At 38.2% G+C, this 20,081-nt stretch overlaps 1 protein-coding gene across 2 annotated transcripts; it reads left to right on the forward strand.

Moving 5' to 3' along the window:
• Positions 1-936: 936 nt before the first annotated feature.
• Positions 937-3,170, forward strand: LOC148035833 (uncharacterized). 2 transcript variants are annotated; one of them, XR_015690872.1, is made up of 3 exons: positions 937-1,705; positions 2,399-2,835; positions 2,967-3,170. XR_015690872.1 is itself a non-coding variant. In XM_087677846.1 (2 exons), exons 1-2 carry the CDS (start codon positions 1,112-1,114, stop codon positions 2,690-2,692), a joined length of 888 nt encoding a protein of 295 aa, XP_087533972.1. In that variant the 5' UTR covers positions 937-1,111; the 3' UTR covers positions 2,693-3,168. The 2 variants fall into 2 exon arrangements, 1 of the variants encoding a protein (XP_087533972.1); XM_087677846.1 differs by having other exon boundaries at positions 2,399-3,168.
• Positions 3,171-20,081: the final 16,911 nt, after the last annotated feature.

Below are 20,081 nucleotides of genomic sequence, written 5' to 3' on the forward strand. Positions count from 1 at the left end.
CATGTATCAAGAGAGGGAGAGCGCAAATGTGAGAACAATATTTGGTGATTCTGACTCTGCGGAGGAGATGGACGACGAAGACAATGGTGAGTAAATACAATCACATCCAAGTAAGTAATTCTCAGCCATCCTTACATGTTTTTTTTAAGTTTTCTATCATCCTTGCATTTGCAGCGCAGGTGGAAAGGTGGAAAGAGGGGTGGTGTGCTAAAAAATTTTCCCTCTTTCCACCTTTCCGCAGAGAGCTCGGTAGAGCCATGCCTCAACAACATGGCGAAGGGGTTCAACTCCCCTGCTCTCTTGGAAGCGAGTGAGCTTCCAAAAACATGAATAGTAGTCACCATAGAAACAAATATATTGGCGTAGAAAGCAACGACGCAATAAGGTCATAATCTTGGAGTTCTTTGGTAGGAAAAACCTCAGATTCATGTTTTCAGTTTTTTTGGTGACTTTTTTTAAAGGTTTATTAGTCGATTTAAAGTGTTTAATCAAGCATTCTAAAAATAATTATTATGAGAATGATGATCAACATTCGTAGCGCCCCTTCATTCTCACATACAATTCAGGAAGTGTCCGCTGGTAGGTGGTGGCCGGTGTGTAAACTATTGTGGACGGAAGATGGACGGACACTTATTGATAACGAAAAGTGTCCACTGCCCAGTGTGTAAGCAGGTGGCGGACAGGTGACCGCCCAAGTCAATTTTCCTGTGCCCACAAACCGGGCACAGATTGGGCGGGCAATGGCGGTGTGTAACCACCCTCAGGCCGCCCTAGCATAGATAGCCCTTCGCGTTAGAAATTTGAGTTGCCCTTCAAATTCTAGGAGTAACGGTCTAGGCAGGCTATGTGGCTACAGCCTTTGAGGCCAAGCGAGGGAGGCCGCCGGCCATATAAACAAAAACGAAACGTGTAGGTGGCATTCCCTGTTGACCAGGGCAAAACGCACGGGACACAGAGGGGGTGGTGTAAAGAGAGAGAGACGAAACACACACAGAGCGAGAGAGAGAGAGAGACCAAGACAGCAGAAGAGGGAAGATCTATCCCCCATCCCTCGTCTCTCTCTCTCTCTCTCTCTCTCTCTGTGGCTGCCTTCCCTCACAGTGGGAAGGCTATGGCCGCCTCCTCTTTCCCCTCTTTCCTTTCTTTTGCTTCTTCTTCGTTTTCCGTTTCTTCTTCTTCTTCTTCTTCTTCTTCTCCTCCCTTTGTTTCCCCCTCCCATGCCTCCTCCCTGCTCGCCCTCTTCGATCACCTCTGGTTCTACGGTAGCGCCGCGCCCCCCTCGCCTCCCCCTGCTGAGCCCAGCACCCTCCTCGCCGAACTTATGTGCTCGGGCGCGCTCCGTCCACAGCCTCCTCCCTGTGAGTTTACTCCATCGCCGCCGTTGTCATCGTCTCCCCCCTCTCAGGAGCTTCTCTCTCAGCCTCCCCCTGCATATCCTGATGAAGATGTGTACTGCAAAGATACGTTTTACCCTGATAAGAATGCGCATTGTGAAGATATGTCGCAATACGACAGAGAAGAATTAGAAGAGCCTTACTGCCAGGAAGATGATGATCAAGAAGAAGAAGAAACAGAAGAACTGCAAGAACAACAACAACATCGTCGTCATCATGACGAACACGACTATCTCCGTGATCATCATTATGAGCTTCATTCTACAGAGGAATTTTCTGGGAGCATGGATTCTTATCTGCCTGTGAATCACGTGAGTTTATCATATCACTTTGAAAGCAAAAGTGCATGATTTTCTGCATTCTTATCTGCATGTGGATCAGTTGAGTTTTTCCTGTGATACTGAAAGAAAAATTTCATAGATATCCTCCCACCCCTTTCAGTTAACAATCAACACGAAACATGCTCAGCAAACACTCTTGTGCATCGTGATTAGTCATGGAATACATAAGGCTCAACATTTTACACCTCTACGCAGTCTCTACAGGCTGCATCTCCAGTGTGAGACGCAAGTTCTTGGCAAAAGACTGGACCAATGCACAACAGAATATACACTTCTAGGTGGCAAGCAGCACATTTTGGTGCACATTCTTGGCAAAAGACCAGACCAATGTTCGACAGAATACACTCCACAGGCGGCACATTTTTGATGAAAGACCTAACTGCTGCTGTTGTTCTACAAAAAGCATACTCGACTGCTTTGTTCTACTAAGCATACCCGACCTCAATTTGCTCTGTGAAGCATACTCAACTGAAGTTGTTGTTTAGGTTTAAAACTATGTTATGGCTGCAGCATATTTCCCTGTGCCAATGCAGATGGCAAGAATGGCCATTCAGCACACGTTGACCAACTTAATGTTCTATTCGGATCAAAATGTCTGTATTAGATTATTATTGATATGTGTTTTACTGTGTAGTCTCAGAATCTTTGTTTCTTCTCTTGCAGGGGTATGAACAGAGTGGTTGGCTATACAGAGAAGAGTATTTTAGAGAAGATTGTACAACCATGAGTGCCAGCCCACTGCAGGAGTCCAGAGATTTTGATGCTTATGCCATAGTGCCTGAAGGTTCAATCAGGGAATGCTCACGGAATTTTTCAATTTCATACGTGGAGGCATGGGCAATATTGTCTAGCTTGTCGACCTTACAGATTGCACCTCCCAATGAACAAGGGGACATGAAAGAGCATTTGAAATTGTGGGCTCAAGCTGTGGCATTTACAGCTTTACAGGCATGCTAACTAACTACAACAGGTATTAAGGGGGGAGATTGGAAGTGCATCAAGCCTGTGAAATGTGGCGTGATTGCTATATGGAGGCTTTATTGACCGAAAGAGTAACATGAAGGGCTTCCAGTGCTAATGGTAACCTGATGAATCATCAGGTGAGCTAATTGAATTGCTTTGTTTCCTAGATTTCTTTATTCTTTATTCATATTTCACTGCCACTATTCCAACTGAACATTTCACTTTGAGGCAGTAACCTGTTCTCTAAACTAATAATGGCCTATCATAGGTTGTGATTCGGGTGGATTTGAAGTCTGCTGTAAAGATTTGATGATTATGTTTGGTTTTGCTGCTAGCTGCAAGCTGCAAGCTAGTGTAATGGAAATATGGTATTTTTGTATATTTCGCTGTACTTTCCAAAAACCAAGTGCAGCTGGTTGTGTCTCCTTTTCTTTGGCTGCTTATTGAAGCTTTTTATTGACATGCATATATAGATCTGATGTTTGCTTTTTCCTTTGCTTTTTCCTGGTGGGGAGTAGGCTAACCCATTGCTAGGCATCATTGCTTATTGAAGTTTTTTCTTTAGATGCCCAGGGAGTAGGCTATCCTTATTGCTAGGCATCAACTGGATTTACAGAAGAAAATCCAGAACCGCCTCATATTGATGCATAACTTTCAGGTTATGATCTGCTGTGAACGAGGTAGGGAATGTACATTTGATACGTCAGAAGCATGTGCAGATACACGTATCAAATGTGTGTTCTTTGTTGGTGTGTGCACAAACATGTGACTGCTATGAGAAAACATGATTAGCCCTTTGAACACATGGATGACTCTGAGATGAGAATTGCATGGAAAAGTACTTTGTTGATCATATCTTTTGGCAGGGCTTGAAATCAATAAATGACAGCTCTATGTTAGGTAAAAGTCTATATCGTTTCATTTATCATTAAGATGTGATTGAGTAGGTCTCGATGGTAATTAAATAAGAGAAAAGTCTCATTTGTCTATGCTCTAATTTTTTGCACAGGGATTTAGAAATAGTTTATTGCATTTGAACTGTTTTAGCTATATATGAAGTGATACCTATTTAAAAGCAATCCATTGCCTATTGTAGAGATGAGAAATACATTTTACAGCATAAATATGTATATATTGTGAGTAGGTAAGAGAGTGGACTTTTGAGAACATTTTGGGTAAGCATAGATGTCCAATTGTGTGATGCACCTAGCCAGACGGGAAACCACACCCTCATTCTAACAGCCCAAGTCAACTGCAAGGTCATCACCTTTGAGACTATTTTTCATGCCATGGATAAGAACTAGGAATCACAATGCAATGGTACCCAATTTTTGAATAATCATGGTGAGCATAATCTCCATGTTCCTTATGTCCCTCATTATCAATAAGTGGCATGATCATTGTTACCACCGCCACCAATCACCATTGTAAAATAGTAACATCACCTCATTCCCCTTTGCATTCTCGTTATGGTCGCTGCTGTTCACATAGTAAGCATTATCCTCAACCATCACCTTCATGGCTTGTTATTTTTATCATTGGTATTAAAATCATCACCACCAATGCCATTTCCTTCATACATCATCCCCACCAACACCACTACCCCAACACCTTCTTATGCCTTTTTTATTATGTTATTTCTTCATCATAAATATCTCTATCAACATATGGGGCAACCGTCGGCATAGTCAACATTGATGCTTGTCTTAGAGGTTGCATTGTTTTGTCTTGCAATTTTCAAGTTTCTCATTGCCTTTGGCATCGCCATCATGACTAAAACCTCAAATCTACCATACCTACCAACTCCTCAAGTTCATAGTTATTATCACTATCATCATTTGTTAACTTTTCAATATCTCCCATTATCAAGGTATCACAAATTTATCACCACAATTATCATGCTAAGGTGTCATCATAGCAACCCTTTGTTTATTGCACATCATCACCATTGTATACTCTCTTAATAATTAACAATAATAATTATTGTGGGTTTGGTATTGTAACTTGTGTGAATTATATCTTACAAATATAAACTAATTTATTATTAGATGGTGTTGTTGATGGTACTTGGGGAGGGGGAAAGTATAATGGTAAGGTGGAAGGGTTTGTAGGTCCAAGCATGATAAAAATAACAAGTGCAAGCATGATAGAAATAACAATGAGAAATATATAATTGTGGTAGTGGTGCAATATAGTGATGGTGATATTGATATGGAAAATAATAATGTTTAGGAAAATAATAAGATTGTGATGTGATCCATGATAATATTGATTGTGGTAAGTTAACCCCTCCATTTATTTAATCATCATAAGCACATATCATTTACTTTCCAAGGAAAGATAAATGCACTTATAGAGGATATGTATATGTAATATTTATGATGTCATTATTGTATCATATCAAATTCTTAAGTAAAACATGCGCTTTTGCACGCTTAAGCTTGTCCTTTTTAGGTGACTATATTTGTTAGCATGTACTATATGAGTTTCAATTGGAAAATGACAATCGAGGCTATTAGCCCCCTTGAGAACATGCCTTGACATCAAGGGAGAACTATTTAAGGCCATTACCCCCTTGACAATGCACACAAGGGAGAACCATTTAAGGCCATCATCCCCTTGTGGAGGTGCCTCTTGGTGATGAAAACACTTCAAAAATTTGTGGAAAGTGAATCTAGAGTTGTTTACAAGTACAAAGACAATGGCTTGAAATTAGCCTTTCTTCTTGGCAAGAGTAGTAGACAACTTGATTCACCACAAATTGTAGCAAGCAATAAAATGAAAAAAATTGAATACACTTTGTCACAACAAGCTTGAATCAATTGAAATCCAATTGGTTGCAACAAGTGGTGCCTATTGCACTATTTCTTTAATTTGTATTAGTAAATGTTGAAGTACTCAGAGTTATGGATTGATCTCCTTTGATCTTTCATACATCGATTGTGAAATATGATTAGGACCTTTTGAAATCAAAATTTCCCTTGATTGTCTTACAATCCAGATACAATTGGATATTTAATCTCGTGTATATGTCATAATAAATGGAGAATGGGCTTGCTCCTAGAGATACTTGTAAATTATTGATCTTTAGTTGCTACCTTGAGTATGGAGTCTTCAATAATATTGCATGGATATCGAGATGATTGAAATTAGTTTTCCTTCTTGGCAAGAGTGGTAGATGACTTGCTTTATCGAAAATTGTAGCAAGCAATAATATATAAAAAATTGACCACATTGTCACAACAAGCTCGAATAAATTGAAATTCAATTGGTCATAAGAAGTGGTGCCTATTGTGGTGTTTCTTGAATTTGTATTGCTAAATGTTGATGTGTACATTTGTATGGATTGATCTTTTTTAAATTGATTGTAAAATATAAACAGAATCTTTTGAAATCAAAATTCCCTTGATTGTCTTGCAATCTAGATACAATTGGGTATTTAATCTCTTGCATATAGGTCATAATAAATGGAGAATGGGTTCACTCCTAGAGTTAGTTGTAAATTGTTGATCTTTAGTTGCTACCTTGAGTATGGGGTTTTCAATAATATTGCACAAATATCGAGATGATTGAGAAACCTTAATTGTTGCTTTAAATTAGGGTTTTAGTAGTAAAAATTACTAATAACTTTTATCAACGGCTAGTATATGTTGAGAAATACTGAGGGAATGTTAGAGGATGAGAGAATCACCCGAAGGGAGCTTCTTTTGAATAGTAGAGTGGTATCAATAGTTTTGAAAGGGGGGTAGAACTCAAGTGCAACTTGGGAGCCCTCCTGTTCTATTGTCGCCTTCTATTGAGGCAAAGAAGAAAACTTGCTACTTGTATCATCTTGCACTACACGATCAATTATCGCTTGTCTTTGAGCTAATTTGGTAGCTTCTCATTCCTCCATTAGCCTCTAAATGGTTGGCTCTACACTTATCTAGTCCCAACAACCCCCTCTCTTGGCCTTGCATGGGAAAGTCTACTACTTGGTAGTCTCTTTGATGACTCGACAACCTTCTAAAGTAAGCATTAATTAATTAAATAAAAATTAATATCCTATTTCTTTGTCCTTGCCTAATAAATGGTTGTTGCTCATTCACATTTAATGTGCTAACCTTATGGAATATTTAAGTGTCCCAAATATTAATTGACCTAAGACTAGCATTAATTAATTGATTAATGCCTAGTTCCCAGTATTCAAATTGGGATACTTTGGTTGTCATTGTGACTTGCACTTCACATATGCACAATTGAATAATGCCAAAGCTAAGCATTACAAATGTACCTAATGTGGTAGCCCTTTCCTTCAAATCCTTGCAATTGTCCTGCAATGTGGCAGAAACAAAAAGATATTGAATTGAAAATAACATAAGCATCATAGTTACTGAACATTGGCCACTAGGTTTCAAACATGTTCTTAGCAAATACATATCAACATTTCTAACCAACATAACTAGGTGATAAAAAACTAGAAGTGAGTCATAATTGCTATCAAAACCACATGGGATGCATCAATTCACTCTAACTCGAAATTGTTCCAACCAAGCAACCATAGTAAAGCATATACTAAGCACAAGCCATACTTGAACTATTGGTGGTGTTACATAGTATCGTTGTCCAATAAAACTTAGTTGAAAACCATTGATAATTGATGTTAATGTAGTATTAGAGCTGTAGTGAAAACTACACCCATCTACATACAAAATACAATGACTACTACATTGAATAACGATCTCATGGTAGAGGGTGGTTTGTCAAGTGACCTTCTTCCATCCATTTGGCATCCATTGGGCGAGTAGTTCTCAAACTTCACCAAGTACGTTCTGAAAAATTTACCTCATTTTCCTCTCCTTATGTGCCTAAATTTTCTCGGGTTACCAAAATATCATCTAGCGCCTCAACCTCTAGCTAAATTTTAGCAAACATATATAAAAAGACTAATATTTACAAAAATAAGATCCTTGGATTGCTTTTGTTTTGCAAAATTGTTCCCCTTCATGCTTCAAGAAAATCAGGCATGGTAGTTGCATGACATGTTTCTTTTTTGTTGCTACAATCTTTGTAGTTGACATATCTTACATATAGTGAAGATGAATTCACTTTCTCCTTGGGCAGGCTACATGGACTTTCATCTTGAGAATAAATGTAATTTGTTTGCATCATGCCTTTTACATATAGTGTGTAAGTAAACTCCTCCCATATGATTGTGTACCCTCAAAATGCAATGATAAAGCCATATTCTTTTATATAATAGGATATGTGTGCATACACTATTATGCACAACAAGCTACATGATGAGATTTACAATATAATCCATTATTTTCTTCCCCAAAGTATCATGCACTCATTTTCGTAATCTAAAGCTACTCAAGGAGAGGAACTCTTGAGTGGAGTCCTTGACTCAAGGAAAAAAGGCATACAAACAGTAATAACAACAATATTCTCAACGAGGTTTCAAGGGAACATGACATCTTATATGCATGTGATAAAGCAAGAAATAGCATGAAGGGTTGTGTCATAATACATTGGATTGTAATATCCTTACATGTTGTTGTTGTATTCAATTCAGTAAGTGCATTGGTTACCAAATCATGTTTCTTTTTAGTAAAGCCATTGCATCTTCATATAATGATACCAAGTTTTACACTTCCATCAAAGCTACTCAAGGAGAAGAACTCTTGAGTGGAGTCCTTGACTCAAGGAAAAACAGTGTAAGAAGAGTAATAACAACAACATTCTCAAGCTTGGTTTCAAGGGAGCATGATATTGTGTATGCACGTGATAAAGCAAGAAATAGAATGAAGGGCTATGTCATATAGTGTTGAATTGTAATATCCTTACATGTTGTTGTTGTATTCAATTCAATAAGTGCATTTGATTACCAAATTGTGCTTCTTTTTAGTAGAGCCATTGCATCTTCATAGAATGATATCACATTTTACACTTCCATTAAAGCTACTCAAGGGGAAGAACTTTTGAGTGGAGTGCTTGACTCAAGGAAAAAAGGTGTAAGAAGAGTAATAACAACAATATTCTCAAGGAGGTTTTAAGGGAGCTTGATATTGTATATGCATGTGATAAAGCAAGAAATAGCATGAAGGGTTGTGTCATAATATATTGGATTGTAATGGACATAGACATAAAGGGATGTTACAAGTATCTTCTATGAAAATGGGTGCTAGTTAAAGTACCTTTGAGTGGTTCAAAATAATTGACCTATATTTAAGGTATGAGACCTACCTTATAAAATAGTACTCAAGTGAATGAAGAGGCAACAAAGAACAAATGTTACTAGGTAGGAACTATCATCCTTCTCTATTGCATTCAAAAAAGAGTTCTTAATAGTCTAGGGGAGAAACATGTATCTACTCTCTCCAAAGTTAATAATATTTTTTTGGAGCCAAGAAAGTTGCAAGAAAAAATTGTCAACTTTTATACCTTAAATTGAAGGTATATCTATCTTTTGGCCTCCTTAATCATAGAATGTAACTTCCTCTATTAAAAATGTTAGATTTTATGGATTTAGAATAGTTGGCACTCGACTTAGATATGTGAATTAAAGAAGAGCTAGAAATTGGAGAGAGTGAGCCTTGTCTTCATGCATGGAGGGATGATACATGTAATTAGGGAGATTTAGAAGGATAACCCTCTTGTTTACATTATCCACTTGAAAAAAGACACATCTTAGCTTCCCAAAGAGAGCTGTGAGGCTTTTAGTTAGGTTTTCTTATTAATTGATTACTCAAAAAAAACCAAAAGCCATCTTATAGATGGCTATGGGGAATTTTGAATCAATTGGCAATTTGCATAGGACTCGATTCTTGAAGACAATAAAAGACATTGGTGTTGTTAGTTAACGAGCAAGGTCTAAGTTTAGCTTCCCTTTCTCTCTTACAAACACAACACATTGCTAATAGATAAAATTAATTATTTCAACATATATGACACGCACATAGCCAGTGGTTTATAAATACATATGGCACGCTAGAAAATTTCAATATATAAGGAATTGAGAAATCTTGAGATATGCTCACAAATCGATACAAAGCCAACATTGTATCTAATTGCAAAGTGTAGATTCAACACTCTATATCAATTTGTAGGGACCTATTGACATTATACTTATGGTAAAAAACAACAACTTGGCCATATTTGAAGGTCAATATGTAGTGCTTGAGCACATAGTCCCTGCACTCAGTGGTATGATTAGATCTCTCTATCAATTGGTCCTTCTTGTGAAGCCATCATGCTCAACGTTCCACTAGCAAATAAAAATTTCCAGTAATAATACATAATGCTAAGATTTCTTGTTTACACTATTTAAATATATATGATACTACCCATGATTAGTAGCAAGGTAGCAACTCAATTTTGGTTAAGACACGTGTGTTGTGTGCAGTCTTGGTTTTCTAGTCTTGGTTGTGTGGCTCAAGGAGAAGGGGGTTTCTTCACCATGTGCAAGATTGAACTTAAAAAATGGGTGCTAGCTCTTGGGCCTAGGCAACATCCCAAACAATAATGATCACATGAAAAAAAAGGTTGTTGGTATCAAATGTCAAATCAATGCTCACAAAAGCTTAAAAATGCATCCTTCTCAATATATTCACGAGTGGAGCATGTCGCTACCTTTACTCATGAATTGAATGTTAAGTCATACTCGTTTTGAGAAAATGGTAAGAGCACAAAGCAAGAATGTAAACAATGATGGAGAATTAACAAAGGAGTAAGAGGAAGCTCACACCTCTACTATTCGAGATAACATCACAGAACCCTAAAACAAAAGTGAGGAGGATGTGTACTAGATTGAGGAAAAACATCATAAGGAGAGAAAAACCTCGGGTGATCTAAGGTTGTTCATAGATTGTTACCATTCCATATGTTGCAAATCTCCCCTTCGAGTGATGATGTTAACAAGTACAAGAATATAGCAAATCATGATGGGAATCGAGGAGGACATGTACTAGTTACAAGAATCGAGGAGGATGTGTATTATTAGCTTAAGGGAAAAACCATCGTAAGGAGAGAAATATGCTCAATGCCCCACCCTCATAAGGTGCCACCAATGATCCATGGTACTCAAAGTTGTAAGGCCCCCATTATGAGGAGAAGCCATATGTGAGCCCCACCCTCATAAGGTGCCACCAATGATCCATGGTACTCAAAGTTGTAAGGCCCCCATTATGAGGAGAAACCATCGTAAGGAGATAAATATTCTCAATGCCCCACCCTCATAAGGTGCCACCAATGATCCATGGTACTCAAAGTTGTAAGGCCCCCATTATGAGGAGAAACCATCGTAAGGAGAGAAATATGCTCAATGCCCCACCCTCATAAGGTGCCACCAATGATCCATGGTACTCAAAGTTGTAAGGCCCCCATTATGAGGAGAAGCCATATGTGAGCCCATATATTGGTTGAGTCTTGACTTGTATGTCAGATGAGGTCTATGTGACTAGATGGCAAAAAGGTGAATGATGTGGATCTAATCTTTGGGTTAGACGGAGTAGTTAAGATGGTAGCAACTCGAGGTACATTGCATCGAGTTGCGGGGCAAGGGAGTTATCAGGGGCCCCTATTTTGGGGTCCTTGTAATATTCCCTGGCTGACTAGTGGAGGCTCATATGGTAGGTCGGTTAGGCCAACCTTGAAAGGTGAGAAGGATTGAAGCTTGCACTCGAGAGCTATGGCGGGAGAGCAAGAGCAAGAAAGAGAGAGACAAGAAATGGGAACTCCAACAGTCACAATGTGTGAACGGGCCTTCCTTTATTCAAATTGTCACTAAAAGAATAAAGAATAAAGTGACGGTGGACAGGCGCCCGCCACCTGCAGTGTGAAGGTGACTGTCAGTGTAGTAATACACAGGCGGCTAGGCCGAGGCACCTTTATCCCCAACAAACCTAATTGCCTTTGCAGGCTATAAAAGCTAAACCCCTTCACAGCCATCTATTATCTATCTTTCACCCGATCAAAGTTGTTCCAGCTAGCCTTAAGCTCTTCACCTATCTTCTATCTAGATCGCCATCTAAGCTTCACAATGGAAGCACATGAGTGGACAAAGCCATCTTTGTATCAGTTTTTTGGAGCTAAATAAATTTTAAAAAAATTCTCCTCTTATATGTTGTGTACTCTCTATCTCTTTCTCAGATTTTGTTTGCTGCACTATGTAATTTTTACACCTAGGAAACTTTAAAACTTCTTATGAGTGAAAGACTTCTTGAATAGATCTACCAAGCTATCATATGTAGGCACATGGACCATGTTGATCTCTCTTGTTTGGATTCTTTGAAATTGTTGAAGCTCTTTGGCTATCAATATAGATAGTGGCTCGAGATGATTGATCAACACCCAAGTTGGTAATAAGTTGTTTGAGCCAGATACACTCAACCGCAATGAAGGATGCCTTGTGCTCAGCTTCATAAATAGAAGTGGCCCTTGTAGGTTGTTTTTTTCTATCAAAAGTAAAACTTTCTAGTGGATACTCTAACATCATAATAAGTTGACCAATTATAATCATAAAAAGCATGCAACTGCGGATAGAATAAAGTATGGAGTTGTGAATCACCACCATGTGGATAGAATAAGGCATAATCATGTTTTCCCTTCAAGTAGCAAAAGATCCTCTTCATAGCTTGCCAATGCTTTGAATTTAGGTAATCATCAATCTGCTCACATGTGATACTACAAGTTGCATGTCTAGCCTATAGACATAAAGAAGACACATGGCACCCAATTGCCTACTAATATAAGGTTGGATCAACTAGATCACTTGGATCTTGAGGACTAAGAGATGCTAGAGTAGCCATAAGTTTCCATGCATAAGACTAAGCCCTTTTAACAAATTCCAAATGTACTTCACCTACTATTGCATAATAATGCCACCCTGCTATTGTGTAAAATAATCCCAAGTTTGACACCCTAAGAGAAAAGTGTAAATAAGCTTTGAAGGTTGAATTGCCACCTCATCTAAACCATTGAGTAATAAATCATTACATATGGATTAATGATCGAGTGCTATTCATAATATTTTATGACATAGATTGCAAAAGATATGCTTCCTTATGCAAGCCAATGTTATGAAAAGTATTCTTAATGTCCAATTGATGTGCAATCGATTTATAATGTATAGCCAATCCAATAAGAGATCAAATGGTCAGTAGTCATACACGAATTAGGTGCAACTATGAGAGGCCTCCTCCAATAAACTCAGAGAGTCCTTGAATAGTCAACTGAAATTTGTGTCAATGCACAACATCACTCACAATCTCCTCATGGGAAACATTGAATGTGGGAATTTTGGTTCTACTTCACAAGAGAAGCATGGAAATGTCACTCTAATAGCAATCTAGAACCCACATAAGAAAGATCATTTTATAATCAATCAAAGGTGAAAGTAGGGTTAACATTGCACTTGGTTCAAAGAGAGTGAGAGATGGGGGAGAGTTATGCATGTTTTCATATATTCTATTTCATATGTGAGTAGTTTTGTTAAATCAATTTTTTAAAATAATACTCACAAATACGGCAATAAATCCTCCCTTGCCCATATGTCCCAAACAAGATGTGTGGCTTGCTCAAAATAGCCTAGCCTATGTCGCCTCCTATCATATTTCAAAAACAAACATTAGACTACAAAATTGTTATACTTAGAAATGATTAAAAAAACATACATTTTTTTGAGGACATATCATCCATAAACACATCTCTTGGAGAAGATAGCTCCATGACTCCTCAGAAAATGTTGGTAGTCTCTTGTTCTCATATTTACTACTAAGAAAATTGAACAAGAAATATATGATAATGAAGTAGAACAAAAGACCACATTATCTTCCTTTGTAATTTGAGTTGTCATGATTCATAACCCTATACAGTGCAAATGGAGATTCAACATAGCATCAACATTAGCATGTTGTAGCAAAGGGAGTAGGACATCAATGTGATTTTTGGGTTGAATCAAGTGCAAATGGGAAGAGGGATAGAAATGCAAATTTTGGATGGAGAAGGCTAATTCAAATCATTGTGACGTGATAATTTAAATCACTATGATATGGTTGATCTATGGTGGATAACAAGGGTAAGAAGAGAAGACTATAGGCAAAGGAAGGGTTGAAATAGAGGGAAAGAAACAAGTACAAACAGGGATGAATTAAGTCATACAAGTCTTGTGAAGGTATGCTAGGTTTTGCACTAAGATAACACAAAATGCATGAACACGACTAAAATCAATAACTTAGACAATGACGCTATCACGTGGTTCTATGTCTACAGGTTGAAAACTTAGGTAATCTTTGTTGATGTCAATATTTCATCTCTAAGCCTATGAGATTGTGTATATTGAAATTTACTTTATCTATGATCAATTGTCATGATGTTTGAAGTTAGTTTCACACAAGTGAGTGTCAAGTGTCTAGGACCTTTTTTGGATAGTTAAGTGACTAGTTTTAATGATCCTGGATAAGTGGGAGAAGATTTGAACCAATGCAAAATTTGTAGAGGTTTCTTTGCAATTTAAGCACATTTTTAGGGTGCCCTACATAGCTACCCATAGTTGGGGAGAAAAGCTAGGGGAAAAGCATACTATGCTACCCTCAAACACAAGGGGAAAAGTAAGGCAAAAGCTAGAGTAAATAGGGAGTAGACATGAGGACTTGTTGATGCTTGTGGATGCATGAAGAAGGATAGATCTATACATTTTTGGATTGCTATGGGCTGATTTGAGTAGAGAAAACATGCTGTTCACTATTGTTCATAGCTTGCACATGGAGTCTACCTTGAATTTCTATCTTGATTAGAGGCATATTGTGGTTAGATTTGAGGTTTACCTATTGCAATGCTATAGATGAATCAAAACAAGGATTTTAGGCTAAGAAAATAGTCTACTTGAATCTCCAAGTTAGGGTATTTTGATGTTTGTGGATTGTTTTGGTACAAGCTATCCTATGCATATTTGCGGCCTAATTTTGAGCCACAGAAAAATTGTTTTGTGCTTGGATTCTTGTATAATAGATACTGAATTATTTTGGATTAATTAAATTGGAAATTCTTTGAGCCATAGCCTCAGATCAATAGTCTATAAGTGGATGTATATGTTGATGGGGTTTGAGCAACTAAAGCTCCTACATGACAAATACAATCTACAGTTGGTTTTCTTTCGTCTCTTGTGTTTCAATTGGATTTTTCCTTCATCCTCTATAGAATTTCTTATCTCTCTAATGTTGAGATATTTGCAATCACACCTACTTCAGTCACTTTGTGAGGAGCAGTGAGGGCTCAGGACCAGAATCCCATATGCACAGTAGGAGAAAGTACCACCACTCAAATCCTATAAAGCATTGTACTTGCACTCTTTTTCTAATGCAATGATAATACTCTTTTCTTTCCAGCAAAGTGTCATGTCACTATCAATAGAGAAGATTGTGTTTATGAGTCCAAGTCTCAATCTTGGAACCTAATTCACTTGTGTAACAATTTGTCCTACTCAGGGTCAATGTCTTCATGAGTTTCTTTTTCCTCTTTCAACCTCCATAGCTTTTGCATCTGCCATGCTCTAGATCCTGCGTATTTCACATGGTATTAGAGCTTAGCTGAGCATGGCCCAACATAAGCTCTATGCTAAGGTGAAGAAGTGTGCATTCTTCAAACATCAGATTGAATATTTGGGATTCATCGTATCGGCGGAAGGAATCTCAGTGGATCCGGCCAAAGTCAGAGATGTGCTAGAATGGCCAATACCAACAACTGTCAAAGAAGTACGCAGTTTTCTTGGATTGACAAGATGGTATAGGGTCTTCATTCTTTCACTCCTCTCAGCTCCTTTCCATCTCTGCTCAGCTCAGTTTGAGTACTGGACCCTATCTCCAACTTCATTTGCATTCCTACCTTCAATGAAGCTTCCATGGCAGCCATAGCCAACAGCACCCTATCAGGTTGAAGCTTTCATATCTCTCCCCACATAGGCCAAATATCTATGAACTTTCTTCTAGAGAAGTGTTTCTCTACTTCCAGAGCTCCTCCTTGGCACCTCAATCATTGAGATTGGGCAACTATAGCTTCAGCATTGCCTCTTTTCAAAGTCGCTGCCATAGCTGTGTCTGTGGACAACACCTACCTACCTCTCTTGGAGCAGCCATATCTCTTCGAGCTTTCTTCTCAAGAGTTGTTCTTTAGATCAAGGCGCAACTTCTTGGCATAAAAATCAAGGAGATTGATACACGCCATGCTCGGAATTTGCATTTTTCCAAATCTGGGCGCAGTTTTGACAGCGACCACTTTGGCTTAGATCTCTCAACTTGGGAAAAATTAGTATAAACCCTCTTAGGGGGGTCCTCAAAGGGTTTGAGCAGATTCGACTTGTGGAGCTCGTGGGAGCTCATTTATCAGCCGTTGGTCTGTGTTTTGACAGGATAACCATATCCAAACTTCACCAAGCTAAAAAATCTCATCGTTTTCTTTCTTCTGCCATTGAAACAACCCATTGCCACTCAGACCTGAAGGTCCTAGCACCAAATCAAGAAGGGGAAGATCTGGATCTGAAAGAACTTGAAGGATTTTTGCAGGTTTGAAAGACTCAAGGAAGAAACATAATGTCTATTGACACTCATTTTTAGTGATCTAAACACTTGTGTCTCTTGACACATCTCAACCAACTCTTCTGCTACTTAAATTTGATGAGTCTGAAGCTGATTTGTTGTTGGTCCCTCAAGTCAAACATGGGCAAAGATTCTCCAACAACCCGTTTCAAAGGAGTCGGGTTTCATACCTGGCAGACCCGCATCAAACTGATCCTAATGAAAAAGGGCCTCTGGGCCATTACCACTGGAAAAGAAAAGAAACCTCGTGATGCGGATCTTGCTATCACTTGGTAAAAGAACGATAATAAGGCTCAGGCCATTATTAAATTGGAGCTAGATGACAGCTATATCCACCATGTGGATAATTGTGAGACTTCACAGGATACATGGAAGAGACTTGACACTTTGTTCGGTGCACAGTCTAAATCATCAAAGTATGGTCTCCTGATTGAGTTATTCAGGCTTGAAATGAAGTCCAGCACATCACTTGCCGCACATCTAAATTACATGGAAGGACTTCTAACCCAACTTGCAGGAATTAACATTAAAATGGAAGAAGATGTTTGCATTGGTGTTCTACTTAAGAGTTTGCCACTTGAATATAATAATGTATCAACAACTCTAATTAATATGCCAAACCTTGAACTTGTTGATATCCAGGCGTCACTATTAGAGTAGGAAAAGAAGCTAAAAACTAAGGAATAACCAAGTACCTCTAGAGATGAGCATGCATTATATGTTGGCAATAGGTACAAAGGCAAGAAGGATAAGCTCTTCTGTGATTTTTGCAAAAGGACCGAACACACTGAGAAGTTTTTCCACACTAGAAAGAGGTCCCAAAAGTCCTATCTAGCTGCAGTCAAAGAAGAAGAAGAAAACGGAGAAAGGAAGAAGAAGAAGAAGACCACTAGGAGAAGGACAAACCTCATCAGTCCTTCTATTCAGAATTTTTTTTTTAGCTGTGTATTTCCTAGCCCTAATGCCTCAAACATAAACTTGTAAACTCCTCAGTTATCCTTGTACTACAGCCTCTGTACACTTTGTGAGGCCCTTGCTACAGGATTTGGATGTCCATCGTGTTTGTGGTACCCACACTTAGCCTTTTATGTGACAGCCTCTGGTATTTTGCCATGTTTATGGTGTGCCCACACTTTGCAGGTGTTGCTTTCACTAAAGCCTCTACACACTTTGTACTTTTGGTTGTGATTGAGGAGGGGTGTTGAGATATTTGCAATCACACCTACTTCAGTCCCTTTGTGAGGAGCAGTGAGGGCTCAGGACCAGAATCCCATATACATAGTAGGAGAAAGTGCCACCACTCAAATCCTATAAAGCATTGTACTTGCACTCTTTTTCTAATGCAATGATAGTACTCTTTTCTTTCTAATAAAGTGTGATGTCAGTGTCAACACACAAGATTATGTTTATGAGTCCAAGTCTCAATCTTGGAACCTAATTCACTTGTGTAACGATTTGTCCTAGTCAAGGTCAATGTCTTCATGAGTTTCTTTTTTCTCTTTCAACCTCCATAGCTTCCGCATCTGCCATGCTCTAGATCCCGCATATTTCACATCTAATATAATCTATTTTATCTAGAACCTTGATGATTTTAGGTTAGAAACAATAGATACCCTGACAAATGTAGGGTTTATAATGAAATATGAGACTTGAATCAATGAATGTGAACATACCATGCATTGTTTCGTTGGTGCTGTAGTAAGAGAGTAATGTCACCCAACACTTGCTTTTGGATCTAACCCATCCCCAACTTGAGCTCCCACTACGTGAGAAAAAACTTCTTTGCATGGTGTATTGATCTCTATATTTCATTGCAACGTCATAAAAAGAGTCAGCATAAGCATCAGATACATATTATATAAACAAAATTGGATTTATACTTACATCCATGTCAAATGAACATGTGGCAAATAAAGGTTGACAATGTCATGCATCCATTTAAAAAAAAACCAAGCCTTCTCTATGGGATGATGATGCTATCCTTGTCAACATCACATTTGACACTATATGTCCCCATGCAGGTGGTGCAACCTATAGAACAAAGGAATCCAAAAATATAAAGAAATATGAGAGACAATTCCAAACCACATGCATTAGATACTCAAAAGTTATAAAAAATAACATAGGGGGAGAGTCTATTGCTCCTAGGCCAGAGGTAGAGGCTTCGACTCCTAGGGGGGTAGAGGTAGGATCTCTTGCTCCTAGGGCAAAGATAGCAACTTTTGCCTCTGTAGTAACGTGCTATCAAAGACTCAAAAGTATCACTCATTTTCCTGCAAAATAGACATTCACTAATGCACACATACAAGAGAATAATCAATGTTAAGAGTGCCCATAAGTTTGAGTCTCAATTTAGTTTGAAAATTCCAATATGGGATGGTTTATCCATACCTCGATCCCTCTCTTTGAGTGACATGAGCCAAACCTTGTAGGGCTTGAGTCATTGGAAGTAGAGGCTTATGAGATAGACAAGAAGCAAGAAAAGCGACATACTATAAAATCCATGTTCAATGCAACTTAAAAAAAAAAAGCCTACCTTGGATGTGGGGTGGCCTCTCAAGGCGCCCTCTCTTGGATGGTGGGGTAGCATCAAGGTAGCCAACCGCTTGATGGTTGCCTCCAGTGCATTGTTGGAGAGCATCTTGTAGCTTTGCATATCCTAATTGAACTCCTCAGGTGTCAAGTGATCTGCCTATGTACCAATCTATGTAGTGCTATCAACCAACCTCTAGTAATGGATGACATACTCCTATTCTATAAAATGCTCGACAAATAAAGTTTATACATTAGTGTTGGCATAAATGTTCTCTCTACATTATTCTTGTTCTAAAACTACTCACAGAGTTAAACTTAAAGTTTGCAGATGTAACTACAAATATCAATAGATGACACAAGTATTTACTATTGCTATATTGATAATAAACATCATGGCACCTCCTTCTTGCTCTACTATCAATAAACTCCATGGCCCTAACTATCTCACATGGAGTGCTGTCATGAAACCACGGTTTGTGCAGATGCAATTATGATATGTGGTATTTGGAGCTATTTTTCATCCTCACATTCCCAATCCTATTCCAAAAGATTGGGACCACGATAATTACGAGCAAGTTGTGCTTACTTGGGAGTTAGATAATACCCATGCATATGTAGCTCTACTTCAATACATTTCTAAAGAGGTTCTTCCTGTAATGTCCCCATTACTCAATTCACCTTAATAAACAATGTTCCCATTCCTTAGTTCACCTTAGTAAAGATTGTGCATGCACATTTTATTAAAATAAAGCAACATGCACAAATATCTACTTCAAAAAAGTATATTTTATGCTGAAAAATAAAACATTATATAGATTTGTCACATATTTTAAATACACATATTTTAAACTAGCACTAACCATGTTTCAATAATAAGGATAATTGTTATTATTAATGAGGTGTTACATACCAATTCGTAAGTAGAAGTACTTAAGAAACCCTCCCAAGTCAAGCTCATGAAAACTATGTTTAGTATAAAACAACAACAAAAACTAGCCTAGAGAATGATCACTTGGCAGTTAAGCATACTTGGGTGCTCCTTGGGTGATGACACTATCGGGATGGGTGATCTCCAGGGAAGTTTTTCCTACAAGGTCTACCTACCACAAAAGTTAAGACAGACTCTTTCTCTTAAGTATTCTACCATAAAAAACCTAATCATAGTCAAGAGTACCTATCCATTTCATTATCTTGCCACAATATTTGAGGTAAGGATATTGGAAGAGAGGGAGAGACAGAGAGTGGAGCATGACCATGAGCCTTCAACTCATCTT

This window comes from Lygodium microphyllum, chromosome 5, assembly GCF_053477565.2.
Source record: "Lygodium microphyllum isolate KBCC chromosome 5, Lygodium_microphyllum_v1.1.10, whole genome shotgun sequence".
NCBI classification, from domain to species: domain Eukaryota; kingdom Viridiplantae; phylum Streptophyta; class Polypodiopsida; order Schizaeales; family Lygodiaceae; genus Lygodium; species Lygodium microphyllum.

What these genes read in the sequence shown, in the direction of transcription:
- LOC148035833 (XM_087677846.1), top strand. Translation starts at nt 1,112, where the DNA reads ATGGCCGCCTCCTCTTTCCCCTCTTTCCTTTCTTTTGCTTCTTCTTCG. An exon ending in CTTATCTGCCTGTGAATCAC is followed by an intron (nt 1,706 to 2,398) that starts GTGAGTTTATCA and finishes CTTCTCTTGCAG; the next exon opens with GGGTATGAACAGAGTGGTTG.